Source organism: Pongo pygmaeus, chromosome 8, assembly GCF_028885625.2.
Source record: "Pongo pygmaeus isolate AG05252 chromosome 8, NHGRI_mPonPyg2-v2.0_pri, whole genome shotgun sequence".
Lineage (NCBI taxonomy): Eukaryota > Metazoa > Chordata > Mammalia > Primates > Hominidae > Pongo > Pongo pygmaeus.
Genome location: NC_072381.2, coordinates 36,517,321 through 36,531,373, shown reverse-complemented (window position 1 = coordinate 36,531,373; position 14,053 = coordinate 36,517,321). Strand labels below are relative to the sequence as shown.

The window sequence follows — 14,053 nt, the reverse complement described above, 5'->3', positions numbered from 1 at the left end:
TCACCCTACTGCTTCAGGAGAGCAGTCTTCTAAGGAGACAGGTGTGTCCATTGTCAATTTATAGGAAGTTATGACCCAAGAGATTATGTGACTATAAATCCCACTAATGGAAGACAAAGGCCTAACGCAGAGCTGGGTCCTAGAGCCTTGCCTAACTGGAGGCCAGAGGCTGGTTCCCTGCCGCTGGGGTGGCCACAGGTTGGCAAGGGCATGGGCAGCCCAGCACACACCAATGGACCTGTCTGCACACTCAACTACTCATGGCTTTTGAGTACCCACCCTCCTCCACACACCCCAAACTAGAGGGAAAGACAGGTGAGGTAGTAGTTTTTGCAATTCTTTTATTGAAATGGTCTGTCACAAGTAACTTAGGGCTAGACTAGAGCAAAGGTCCTCAAACCAAGTATTCAAAGAGACCTTCAAAAAGGCTGAGGTGTGATGCAGGAACCACCTTCCTCCCTCACAACTTCACAAAGAAAGGCAGGCACACCCAAGCTGAGGCCTGCACTGACCTGGTGTGAAAACCTCTGGGGGCACCAGATGGAAAGACAAGCAGCCACTGGGGTTGTGGTAACCACCTTCAATCCAGGTTCATGTGTCTTTCATCTCCTGCCAGCCTCCTGTGGCACAACCTGGAGGCTTCTTTGTCCTATGGACTTTCCCTGGAGGGGTGCTGGAAAGACTTCTGGCTCTGAGTTTACAGATATCACAGTGAGGATGGTTTCCAACAGGACCTGCCTCTTCAGGCGTTAGACCCCCAAGCAAAGCTCAGGGAGCAGCGAGGGCAGCAGAGCAGGAGGGTACAGGGAAGGGCGGGAAGGTGCAGTGGACTGCAGACTGCTGGCCAGGTGTGCACTCCCCTGCGCCTGTCCGGCCATTTATGATCAGAAGCACAAAGGCAGCCACGGGCATGCACATTAACATGTTACGTGAATTGTAAAAATAAAATCAGACTTTTTCTCACAGAAGGTAAGACTGATTCTAAGAAACGGGTGTGATAGGCAAAAATAAAAATAAAGAAATACGTAATTAAAAAGAATGTAAGACTGATTTGACTGACGGGATTGACTACGATGCCTGGCTTTGCCAACAAAGTCATATGAAGAACCTGTAGCATTCTGAGGAAAATACATTTAAATCAAAAGAGAAGCTGAAAATATTAGTTCAGAGGAAAAGAGCAGGTGGGGGTTCCTCCATTCAACATATATTTGAGTTCTTTCTATGGGCCTGGCACTGTGAATGGCAGAGATGTATAAACATGAAGACTTGGAATAAATCACGATACAGTGAAGACCTCTGCGGCAACACAGGGGCATGCAGAATGCGGTGGGGCAGCAGTCAGAGAAGGTGTTCTCAGATTAAGCCTAGATTTATTCTCCCAAAGCTCCCAAGGGTATCAGGTTAAACTAGGTGCCACCAAATGTAAAGAGTAGTAGATATAATTAAAAGTCATGTGTTACATTTGGTAAACCTTTTTTGATGTACTTCCCAGAAACTGTAAAAATGAGGGACTTCTCTAACTGAGTAATTCTTTTGCAAATCAAATAGATTCCAATTCTCTACTGTCAATAAAATAGAAGGGGAACAAAACTGAACTGTAGCTGATTATTAGGAATTATTTTGGCTGACAAATCCCTTGGAGATTTTTCGACATATAAACTAGATGGAGTAGAAAGAATTCAATGATATGACTATAATAAAAATCTTTCTATTTCCATCTATTTATATAGATGAACAAAGTTCCTCAGCACTTACATCTATAAAAACAAAGACTTGGCCGGGTGCGGTGGCTCACGTCTGTAATCCTAGCACTTTGGGAGGCCGAGGTGGGCGGATCATGAGGTCAGGAGATCGAGACCATCCTGGCTAACATGGTGAAACCCCATCTCCACTAAAAATACAAAAAATTAGCTGGGTGTGGTGGCGGGTGCCTGTAGTCCCAGCTACTCGGGAGGCTGAGGCAGGAGAATGGTATGAACCCAGGAGGCAGAGCTTGCCAGTGAGCCAAGATAGTGCCACTGCACTCCAGCCTGGACGACAGAGCGAGACTCCGTCTCAAAAACAAAACAAAACAAACAAAAAAAAAAACCAAAGGCTTTGATGATGAATACTGCCTCATTTCAGTAATAAGTAATATCCAACCATAGAGGCATCTCACCACGAAATGTTTTTCCAAAAAATATTTCACTTTTCTGTTTAATAATTATCCAGTAAAATGTAAGACTACAGGTGCCTGCCACCACGCCCAGTTAATTTTTTGTATTTTTGGTAGAGACAGGGTTTCACCGTTAGCCAGGATGGTCTCGATCTCCTGACCTCGTGATCCACTTGCCTCAGCCTCCCAAAGTGCTGGGATTACAGGCGTGAGCCACCGTGCCCGGCCTAGTTCATATTTTTATAGAAAAGAATATGATAGTGTGATAAATGACTTTCCAAACTCAAAATACATTATACTAGTGTAAAATTTTATGGAGAAAATAGAATGGAAATACAAGTTCAAGATGATAAAGGAGTGATATGAAATTTCCAACTGTTAGGAGCATGTTCATACATTTGTAAAGGACTGATGGTGGGTATCAAATCACTATGGTATTAAAATTTCATCTGAAATATTTGTTAAAGAAGTCCAGTTTATTTTAAAATATCAACATTTATAATCCATCAGAAATTATGTGCTTTGATAGGGTAAAAAAATTTTAAGGTCAACATAAAAATGCTTGAGGGACTTCAGTTTTTCAAAATTGTTTTCCATAGTATGTAAGCAAAGGAACAAAGCATGAAAATCACTGGTGTAAGCTTAGGTCTTCCCTATGGCACTTGACATGCCCTGAAGGAGACACACCGAGCAACTGAGGGCAGCTGGAGAAAGGGGCACCCCAGCACCTGCACACACGAACGAGCTGAAGACAGCTGGGAATGCAAGTGAGGTGAGGACAGCAAGGCCATGGCAGCACTCGGAGGAAAGCAATCCCAACAGGGCAGCGGAAAGTTGCCCCTAAATGCTAGATGAGAGGAGGACAAAAAGGGCGGTTGTTTCACCACGCGAAAGTTCAACACTGCCTGGGAACCAAAACACGACCCCAATGAGGACAGCCACAGAATATTTTTTCAATTTCAGTATTTCTAAAAGGTTGTGCAACAAAAACTAAGAATCATATTTTTATTTCTGAATTTTAATGTTTCTACTTTGGCTCAAGCCACTCAAGGGATGGATAGTTTTTATTCCTTTAATTATTTCAAGGGACTCCTGAGAAACACAGATTCCGCAAACTTAGGGTTTTTTTCCTCCAAATTCTTTGTTAAGACAATAAATCTCTAAAAATCACACTAATTAAAAGGAAAAAGATGTGGCTTGGCTGCTTTCTCATATTATTTAAGAATATTAAGCTCTCACATCTTTGAAAATGATGAACTAAAATAAGTACAGAAAAGGAAAGGACATGAGGAACTACAGTTCTTCCCCACAAGTAATGATAGTAGCATGAAAAACCATGGCAGGCCTCGCAACCTAACTTCTCTCTGGCCTGGCAAACTTCTCTACTCCCATGAGGAACTCTTGGTCCCTTCTTTGCTGAATGGCTCCTGTACGAAGTCCGCAATGCCATCCTCTTTGTGTGAAGAAAGAACGCAGTCCCTCTGGCTTTGGATAAAATACCCTTACCTTCAGCCTCTGGAGGGGTCTGATGAGCAGGCTACTTACCCAGTTTTGTTGGAGTTCCTAGTCTCCTGCTTGGAACAAGAAAAAAGTTCCATGTCCAGCCTAAATCTCTTGGATATCCAGAAGGAAAAGGAATTCAGCAATCATGAAAACTCTGATGACATCATGCAAGTGCCATCTAAATCAGTCTAGTGAACAGCTGGGAGGTAGGATGCATGGCCGACAACTTGTTTGCCAGATCATAAAGTGCTGAGGGGAAAGAGAATGTGGGGTCTGCAGAAACACAGAGCTGTCAAGACCCAGGAGCTGCATGTCTGTGGTCCAAGCAGCAGCTGCCCTAACATGACTGTCCTCAACCCAACCATGGCCTCCTATCCACAAATCAAATCTAAACTACTGTCGAAGTACATCAACCTTAATGAAGGAAGGAGGAGAGATCAACAGATTCAAAAGAAAGGACTCTAACAGAAGTATGCCTTACTGTCTCAGACTACATTTCTTCCAATTAGAAAAAAAATAGGGTAGAAGACCCACAGTTGTAGTCTTGTAATGGAAATATAAGTTTATCCAAGTGACGAATTATCACAATCAAATCAAGAATGTTTCCTGGTTTTGTCATCTTCCTTCTTTCAACCAGTCAGGTTGGCACAAGGAATACTGACATCCAATATCACATGATCCTTTTCCTCTAGGGGCTAGTGGGTGGCAAAGACAAAAAGGTCGTTTTAAATTCCACAGTATGGTTCTGAGGATGAAGAAAGATCCACATGCTACTCCTATGGGAGCTCACCAAAGCCCCACTCAACCCAGGCTGAGGAATCAAAGAAACCCTCAAGGAGGAAGTGACAGCAGGAGGAGCCTGGAGGACAGAAGAAATCAGCTGTGTGAAAAAGGGAAGGAGAAATCCAGGTGTGAGGCAAGTGGCAGACTTGAGGAAGCAAGTGATTCAGTATATATGGCGGAAGCACAGAAGTACACAAAGAAGAGAAGAAGTTGGCTAGGAAGGAAGGCAGAGGCTGGATCACAATGGGCCTCATATTCCATGCTAAGAATGTTTGAAATTTAACTCTAAAGCAACTGGGGAGCCCTTGAGAAAGGTTAAGGAAGCCAGTGGCACAATCGTATCTGATTCATGGGAAGTCCTGTCAGCTAGCGGCAGCACAGACCAGGGACTAGAGAGGGATGAGGTCAAGGGCAGGGAGCCCAGTCTAGAGGCTGCTGCAGTAACACAAGTGGGGAACTGTGAGTCTGAACTAAGGTGGCAGCAACTGCAATAGGAAATAGTGGTCAGGTTCAAGGCTGGGTAAGAGGTGAAACTGAGTACACCTTGGAATGCCTGGATGCAATGGTGTGCTAGTAAATGTTTAACAGTCATCTGTTTAAAAAATGCTCTGATTTGCAGCATTTGCCAATTTCCATGGTGTAAATACTCTGATTATGGCTATTTCAAGCCACCAATATGATGTCACTGAACCTGGAGCTGGGAAGAAATGTATCTCCAGCACCGCTGCCCACCTGTGAGAAGAGGAGAGTCTAGGAAAATCCAAAGCCCTCCTTGGCTTAGGGACCTGGGCAGGGTAGAAAATGCAGAAAGTTAACTGGAATTCTTAAGTTCTGTCTGGGACATACTGAGTCAGGGGAACCTACAGCCTTCATTGGAAAGATGTCCAGCAGGCAGTTGAATACATGGGTTTTGAACAGTACAGAGAAAAATATGGTTAGACGTGACAGTTGACATAAATGCCATGAGGAACTGTGTGCAAACCAAAAAGATAAGAGGATACAGGAGAGACCCTGGGAAATACTACATTAGAGGGACAAATAGAAGTTTATGAAGATGTCTGATAAGCAGCTTTCAGAAGGGCAGGATTTCTTAGGACCAATTTGCCAAAAGCCAATTCACCAGGTAGCCAATTCTCTGATTATCATGTCAACAAAGAATTAATTCATTAAAGTTACCAAATCTACCTTTTTTTCTTTTTTTTTTGAGATGGAGTCTTGCTCTGTCACCCAGGCTGGAGTGCAGTGGCACAATCTTGGCTCACTGCAAGCTCCACCTCCCGGGTTCACGCCATTCTCCTGCCTCAGCCTCCTGAGTAGCTGGGAATACAGGCGCCCGCCACCACGCCCAGCTAATTTTTTGTATTTTTAGTAGAGACGGGGTTTCACCGTGTTAGCTAGGATGGTCTCAATCTTCTGACCTCGTGATCCGCCCACCTTGGCCTCCCAAAGTGCTAGGATTACAGGCATGAGCCACCACGCCCGGCCCAAATCTACCGATTTTTAAAATTGATTTTTTCTAATTATTTATAAAGCAATTGTTCATTAGAGGCACTTAATTTCAGCAAATTGCCCATCTGAAAATAGAAGGCCAAAAAGTTTTTAAAAAGCATGGAATTCTTGGTGACAGCAAGTGCCACATACATGGGCAATAGCCCAAGAAGGGAAAATGTCCTTAGGTCACTCTACTGCTATGCTCCACAGAATGGCAGGGATAGGAAGAAGATCCCAATGGGAGAGTGGACAGGGAGAGAGGTAGAAATGGCATAGAAGCTTTCACCGGAAGAGAGGTATTGGTTACTTTCCCTTTTTCTATGAGACTCATTTATGTTTATATGTTGAGTAGAAAGATCAAGCATTTAAAGAGAAACTGAAGCAATAAACAGAGGGGTCAGAGTAATTGATGCCCTGATGTTCCAGAAGAGGAAAGGGAATGATATCTAGTGCAAAGGTGACGAGGGAAGGTAGAGTTCCCTAAGCTAAGTCTGGAACAACCCTGACTTAGGTCAAGTTTCCTTCTACCAGGACAACCAAGGTATGAGAAATCCACTTAGAGGCTCTAATGCAATTTCATGAGTATCTTGTTAGCACATCTTCTGAATGAAGTTGGTCTGCACTCTGAGTTCACAAGAAGCAAGAATGAAACCTGAAAGTAAGTCAGCTTTGTTTCTTGTTTTTTATAGTACTATGTTTCTTGTTTTTATAGTACTATCAGTGTCTGCAAAACTTGGTTTTGACCCTCTTTTTTCATGGTTCCAAACACCCATCTTCACTACTACTCCCACCCCTCCCAATGGCTTCCTGCTTCACCAGAGGAAAAAAATGTTTCTTTTGTATCCAGCACACCAAAAACCTACTTCAGTTTTGCCATTACTTTTAATGGCAAAAACTGAAATTACTTTTGCACCAACCTAAACACTTGATGCCTATACTAATTTATTCTTGGAAACGTTTACTTTTCATAAACACATCAAATTTTCAAATCAAGTCAGTGGCTTGCTTAACTAAAGATTCCCAATAATATTAAATCAGCACTATACCTTGCCAAAATGTTACCTAATCGTTACTGAAGTGTTATCAATTCTCATATATGAACTTACTATCTTAAACATGTTTGGTTATTTTCTAGTCCATTTAGGATCTTCTCTGAATTAAAGCTTAGCAATTGCCCAAAAAGTTAGGGATAGAATCATGCAGGACTCCGGCATCCTAAAGTAATATCCTAGTCATGATGTCATCATTTAACAAGTTTCTCCTGCCACCTTTTTCTATAGGAATCCAATGAAGACGTGTGTTTGCCACATTGTATAAGTTTTATCTTCTCTCTCCTTTGCAGCCAATGCCCAGGGAAGGGGCTGAAAAGAGATAAAACTCCTAGAAGAAATCCCACACACACCTGGGATGAACCACAAAGATGGTACGATCTATAAGAATAAACTTAGATATGGTTGTTATTATTATAGCGGTGGAAAAAAAAAAAAAGAAAGAAAACATCTGCACCTAGAGTATGGGTTCAATTCAGCTCTCAACTGACACAACAGAGCTAGTTGGTGGTACTCTTATTTAAGGATTATATTTTGCTTTCTTTTACATACTGTCTAAATTAACAAATACTTCTGATCTTATGAGAAATTATGCAATTATCAATTCTAAAAGGAAAATTTCTGACTCTTAGGGTAGAAACTCCCATGACACAATGTATGTAGAAATAATACAGCTGATTGACAAAATGAGGATAGATGCTTCAAATAGGAAATTCTAAAAACATAACACTGCAAAAGAAAAAAATCCCAAGAGAACTACCATTAAACATACATGTGTGGGTCACTAAAGGGACTCTATTTCATATTGAAAATTAAATCTTGTGGGAACACTAGGCGAAGTACCAACATGAGCCTTTTTTAAAAAAAGAAACATAAATTAAGGACCTACCGTCTGTCTGAGATTTACTGAGGAATATTGTGCTGGCCCGAGGATGATCTGAAGGATTGAATTCCATGTTCAAATCTTTAAAGAAAGGAAAAGAAATTATATGAATAAACCATCTGATAACTAAGTGGAACCAAGATTGACTCAATTCTTTTTCAACTTTAAACTGCTAATACATTCAAGGATTCTAGAAACCTATAGCTATTATGTTAATAGATTCTTTTGGTTCAATTCAGAACACTGCTATTTAGAAATCTGAAAGTCATACATAAAAATTAGACAGTTGGCTAGACATCTATTAGCCTAAGAAAAACTCCACTTTCTTCCGAAAAAATTCTGCTCTGCACCCAATATACTATAAAATAGCAGGACAGAGTTATGGCATGCGATTAAAGAGAGTTATGTGCTACAACAGATTCATCAAAACATTACAGTCAAGTACATGGTAGATCCTTATTCGAGTTGATTAAAATAGGAATATCTCAACTCGTTAGGGCGAATCAGCATCCACATACTCTGCTTAATTACTTTCTGAAAAAGCAAAACTTGTCCCTTAGAGCAAAAGCTATAAATCGGCCATTTGTAGACCTAATCTGGGCCCCAGACATGTTTTGTTTGATCCCTACTTTTTAAAAAACATTTAAGACAACATATAAAAATCAAGAGATTTCAAACACAACACACACACACACACACACACACACACATACATACACACCTATTTCCAGCTTCCCTTGAGAAATCAGATCATTTGGCAACACTGAGCCCCCACCCCAGTGGTCACAACTGGCTGAAGCCAAGCAGCTGTGACCCCTTCACAGTGGCCGTGTCCCTTATAGGACACAAGACTCCAGCTCCCCAGTGACCACCCCTCTCTGCTTTACTGGCAGGTCTTCACAAGCATTTGATTTTGCAATCTTAGAACTCTTAGAACAATCTCCAAGGTCTACAACTTGTCAGGATGGTATAAACAACTTAGAATGCCATCACAGAAGAGTTTTTCCAATTTAAAAAAAAAAAAAACTGATTCCATAGAAAATAAGCAAAACAGAAGAATTAAGTAAGGGGAGGAAAGAGATCAAAATTACTGGAAAGCCAAAATGGTCTTCAAACCAACTTAGAGAGTCAGAATAAAACTTCTTGGGTTCAATTATTTCAATAAATTTGCAGAGAAACCTAATCAACACTAAGAAAAACAGAAGGGGCTATCCTTAGTGTTAATAGTTAATCAATCAAAGATAAAGTGAAAGAAAGAAAAGGATGGTAAAATACATATACACTGGAGGCAACACCTAATCATTTATCCACAAAGAGATTTATCCTGAGCAAACTTCTGAAGTGTGGTGATTTTCTTCCTACATCAGCCAATGGCTACTGGGCCAGTTCCTAACTTCTCCTGGAGTACCTGATTAAAGAAACATCTATTGAATCTTAAACAGATGCTACTTCAATTATCTGATCCTTCTTGTATTATATAACTTCTGTTAACATTACACAATAATTTCAGAGTCAACGCTATTAAGGGGGTTTGATGGAAGGAGAAAGATGGGTGGAAGAGACACTGAATTTTTCAAATTTGCTTCAGTTTGAACTACAGTTAGTCAAGAAATTTCATGGTGAAAATGACTCTGCAAGGAGGTTTCCTGCTCAACTAGGATATAAAAGGGGTTAAATAACAAATGCGCTACTAAATGTTTTGAGAGCTTCTGCATATCAAAATGAGGGCAAATATAAAATCCTAACCATGATGGATGCTTTTAATGTCCAAGAACCTTAACACATAGTCCCCTAGAAAAGCAGCAGTGGAAACACATCATGCATGCAGTTCCCACATGCCAGCAAAGTGACACCAGAAAATCAATCCTTGGCCTCAGACAGCATCTGGACTAGCGACTACTACCTTATTCCCTTAATGCCCAACTGAGACTCATCTACCAGACCAGTTTTCTTTAAGACTCACTTTTATTATTAAAATACATCAGTAGGGGTTTATGGAACACCACAATCAAAAAATGTGAAGCTTTCCTGTTTGGAACCAAAATAACACAAGACTGTCATTTCTTGGAGAATTGAGATCCTGCTCCTAAGTCCAAGAATGTCCTGGAGGAAAATCCCCTGACTGCCTGCAGATTGGGGTTCTATGCTGTTATGTTCACAAGCCCTCAAAGTTGTTAATAATGGGGATGTCACAGATTCTAAGGGACGGCTTCCAATAATGGGACATTTTTAATAGTAAATAATAGTACTATCATTTGGATGGTGAAATGCTATCATACCATCTAAAAATCACATGAAGAATATTTTATTGACATGTAAACTGATGTACCATATGTCACTAGGTGACGAAAGCAGTATGATACCCTTTTTGGGGAAAATATGTGTAGGCATAGAAAATATATCAAAAGAATATATACCAATATTTGGTTATCTCTGAATAATGTGATTGTTTTCTGAGTTTTATGCACTGTAAACACTTTCGTTGGTTTGTTTTTTTGTTTTTGTTTTTGAGACGGGGTCTTGCTCTGTCGCCCAGGCTGGAGTGCAGTAGTGCAATCATGGCTCACTGCAGCCTCAATTTCTTGGATTCAAGTGATCCTCCTGCTTCAGCCTCCTGAGGAGCTGAGACTACAGGCATGCACCATAAGCCTGGCTAATTTTTTTATTTTTTGTAGCTACAGAGTCTTACTATGTTGCCCAGGCTGGTCTCAAGCTCCTGGGCTCAAGTGATCCTCCTGCTTCAGCCTCCCAAAGTGCTGGGGAATTACAGGTATGAGTCACTGTGCCCGGCCTACTGGTTTGCTTTTTTTAACTTTTGTTTAAAAACTACTTGTGAAACTGATTTGACCCTCTGAGTGGCTGGACTGCCTCTCCAACACAGGGTGGTGTTCCCAGAAGATGCCCTGAAGCTCTCCCTGAATTCAGAGGAGATTCACACAGAGTCACCAAGATGAGTCTCCCCTCAGCAGTGTCCACTGTCATAGAAACTCAGGGTGAAAACTGACCAGCTCAGAGGCACTCCTGAGCGATGGCACCCTCGCCCTCCACCAGCAGCCCGTGCCTCTCCACTCCTCCTCAAGAGGGCTGCAGCGAGGAAAGGTGGAATGACCACTTGTTCTCTGTGGGGGAAGCCAAGCAGCACAATTATGTCTCACACTCTCCCTATGAAAGGTGAGCACCAAGTGGGAGGCGAAGAAAAGCCTGTCACGTTTCCTTCACGGCCAAGTTATAACTCTAAGTCTGACAAGAATGCTCCCTGGGCCACAAGTGGTCCCTAATGATGACAGGCCAGGTGTCATCTCTCCCCAATGCGGTGACACACATCAAGTGACTTGCAGAGTTCAGAGACTTCAAGACCAGTGTCTGATGTGAAATTCACAGATGAGGTGAATACAGGCCAGATCTTGAAGAAAACTATGGTAATTACAATACGTGTTCTATCATGGGAACTCTACCTCTTTGGGGAACAAAAAAAAAAAAGGGAAAAGCCATTATTCTCAGGAGCCAAGCAAAATGAACCTGCTTTATCACCCTAACTTCACACTGAAGCCAAGCATGACAAACAGTGCAATTTTAGCCATGAAGGAAAAAGATCCCCTCATTGCAGAGTCAGGAAAAATGATATCCCCAATGTTTACCACGAGGTAGAACACATTTGAAAGAGCGTAGTGGTTTCTGTTCACCTCTATGATGTTTTTCAACGACAAAAATTATAAGTAATAAATTCATGGAATACTGAGCTTAAAATTAGAGATTATAGACAAAATACACTTCACTGCTAAAGTATGCTGACCACTTTGCTGAAGTCAGCTCTAACAGTTTATTACTCATTTTTAAAGTAATAATCTAAACACTAATTGTTCACATGATCCTCCCTCAATCCACCCCAAAATCACATATCCCTCACCCCTCACAAAGCGCCTCTTGGAACTTCACACAGCTGGGCCCCCCTTAGACCCGCCTTTGCAGTGTGCAGAGAGCTCTGACTCTTCCCACCTGCTCCCATCAAGCTCTTGAAGTACCTCATGTGCTAACTCACCCAGAAGAAGAAGAACTTATAAAATTTAAATAGTTACTCTACTGGGTGTCATTGTAACACAAACTACTGCCTTACTGAAAGAGTGAAGCCCCACCAGAGCATTTCCATCCCTGAGAAAAGACAACACCACACAGAAGCCAAGAGCTCTGCCACAAGGCAGGTGGGCATGTGGCCGGCCTCCAGGAGGGACAGAGACATGTACGGCCTGGTTTATCCTACACAAACTTACAATTGATTCAGGGAGTCAAGATGAAGTACATGACACATTAGAGTGCAGAACCAGCTAGGGAACAATGAAGAATAAAATACGTGACCAAATCCTGGGAGACACAGAATAGCATGCTTACAAGAGAATAACTTAAAGCACTGGACTCATAATTTTATGAGTCAAAAATACATATTGCTTTTTTTTTTCCTAGCAAGGCTATTCAGTTGAATTCAGTTAAATGGACCAACATGCATTGAGTCTCCACTATATGCCAGGTATTATGTTCAATCCTATTCGTATCGAAATACTACTTTGGAGTAGTAACCACTTGTGTCATTAACTTTCCTATTCTACATGACCTATTTCATGGTCATAAGAAAGCATTCTTGGTTTTCAAAGGGCTACAGTCAATTAATGGTGAGACAAAACATGTATTTAGCTGACTTCAAAATGCATCCTATGACACTTCTATCACATTTACCTTCACGATTATACTGTGATAGGATAAATTAGCATTTCATTAGATGTCACAAGTATATACTCAGAGGTTGTCAGGGCCAGTCCATTCTGCCATGGTTTCCACTCATTCATTCATCCATTCCTTCAACAAATAATCACTGAGCCTCTACTAGGTGCTAAGTAATGCTGAGTTACAGGTACTGAGGATACAGAAGTAACGAAAGAGATCAAGTCCCAGCCCCAGAAGAGCATCCTTCTAAGTTGAAGGTATAAGGTACTAGAGGAGAAAACAAAAAGAATGAAAAACTCATCAAGACTGACTCTATAACCCACATTCAGAAAGCTGAAATTAGACTCTCCAGGAGTTCTCGGAATCATTCATTCCCCAAAGAGATGCTCAAACAGTAGAAAAAGAATTACACATTTTATAATGTAAAAGATCCAGATTTGAATTCACTTTTGCTACCTCTATGGCCTTGGGCAAATTGTGATACTATTCTGATCTCATTTTCCTTATCTACAAAGTGGGCTAATAACACCTAGCTTCAAGGACTGCTGTGAAGATTAGGAGTCATGTACTAGCGCAATGGGCAGGATGTCCACCACACAATAGGGTCCCCAGAAATAATGGGTATTAAAAACATTAAGCCACAGCACTTAGATCAGGGCTAAAGAAATAAAACTCTCAATACATAAATGTTAGGCTTAGAGACACTAAAGACTGTTAAATTTCATTACACAATTTCTGTTCTCTAAGGAGTGCTGGCTTGAAATTGATGTTTAAAACTTTGGTGTTGCATACTCCTGACTTAGAGTCTCCTACCTCCTAAAAGAATGGCAAGATAATCCATAAATTAACCTCTGAGGAAGTAATGCTTTAGAGGAAAAGGCAGTTTTAAGGAATGTCATGGAATCCCCTGAGTTGACTTCAATCTAATATTTAGGAAGCAGAGTTTTAGCCTATTTTTTGTTTATGATGTTGATACCTATTAAGATACACAGCTGAATTAAAATATTCAAAGAACGGTTATTCTAAGGGCCTCCTGCCAGACTTTGAGGTGACAACTGAATGTTCGGTCACACTGCTTTAAGTCCATGTGTCAGCTGAGCACAAGGTAAAACACAATGCCTTTATTCAAAACTAAAGATAAATCAAACAGCATGTGGCACAGTTTAATTTGGCAGTATTCTCTTATACTGGGCAACCTCATTTTCTTCAGTCTTTTCCACAGATGTCACAATAACAGTGATCCACAATTGCTCATCTCGGCTTTTAAACTAGCACCAAGTTTACCTTCCAGTGTTATAAAGGATCCAGGTAATAAGATAGTGGCTAAGAAAAGCAGCCGTCATAAGCTATCACTAACGGTCTGAAAAACTAGTAAAAAGTAAAGCAGAAAAGCACAGTAAGACCTAAACAGCACTGGATGGAGAGGAGGCGCCAAAGCAAGCCTGTAAAGTCAAACTATCCCCTCCCCCTCGC

The 14,053-nt window shown here is 41.2% G+C and overlaps 1 protein-coding gene across 13 annotated transcripts in view; it reads right to left on the bottom strand.

The window, feature by feature from the left end:
* CCNY (cyclin Y) overlaps positions 1-14,053 on the bottom strand; it is a 305,685-nt gene that overhangs the window by 77,289 nt on the left and 214,343 nt on the right. For all 13 annotated transcript variants that reach the window (XM_054435230.2, XM_054435228.2, XM_054435231.2 and 10 more), the window contains one exon: positions 7,871-7,945. In XM_054435230.2, coding sequence (XP_054291205.1) covers positions 7,871-7,945 — 75 coding nt within the window. Of the gene's footprint in view, positions 1-7,870; positions 7,946-14,053 lie in introns of those variants that run through there.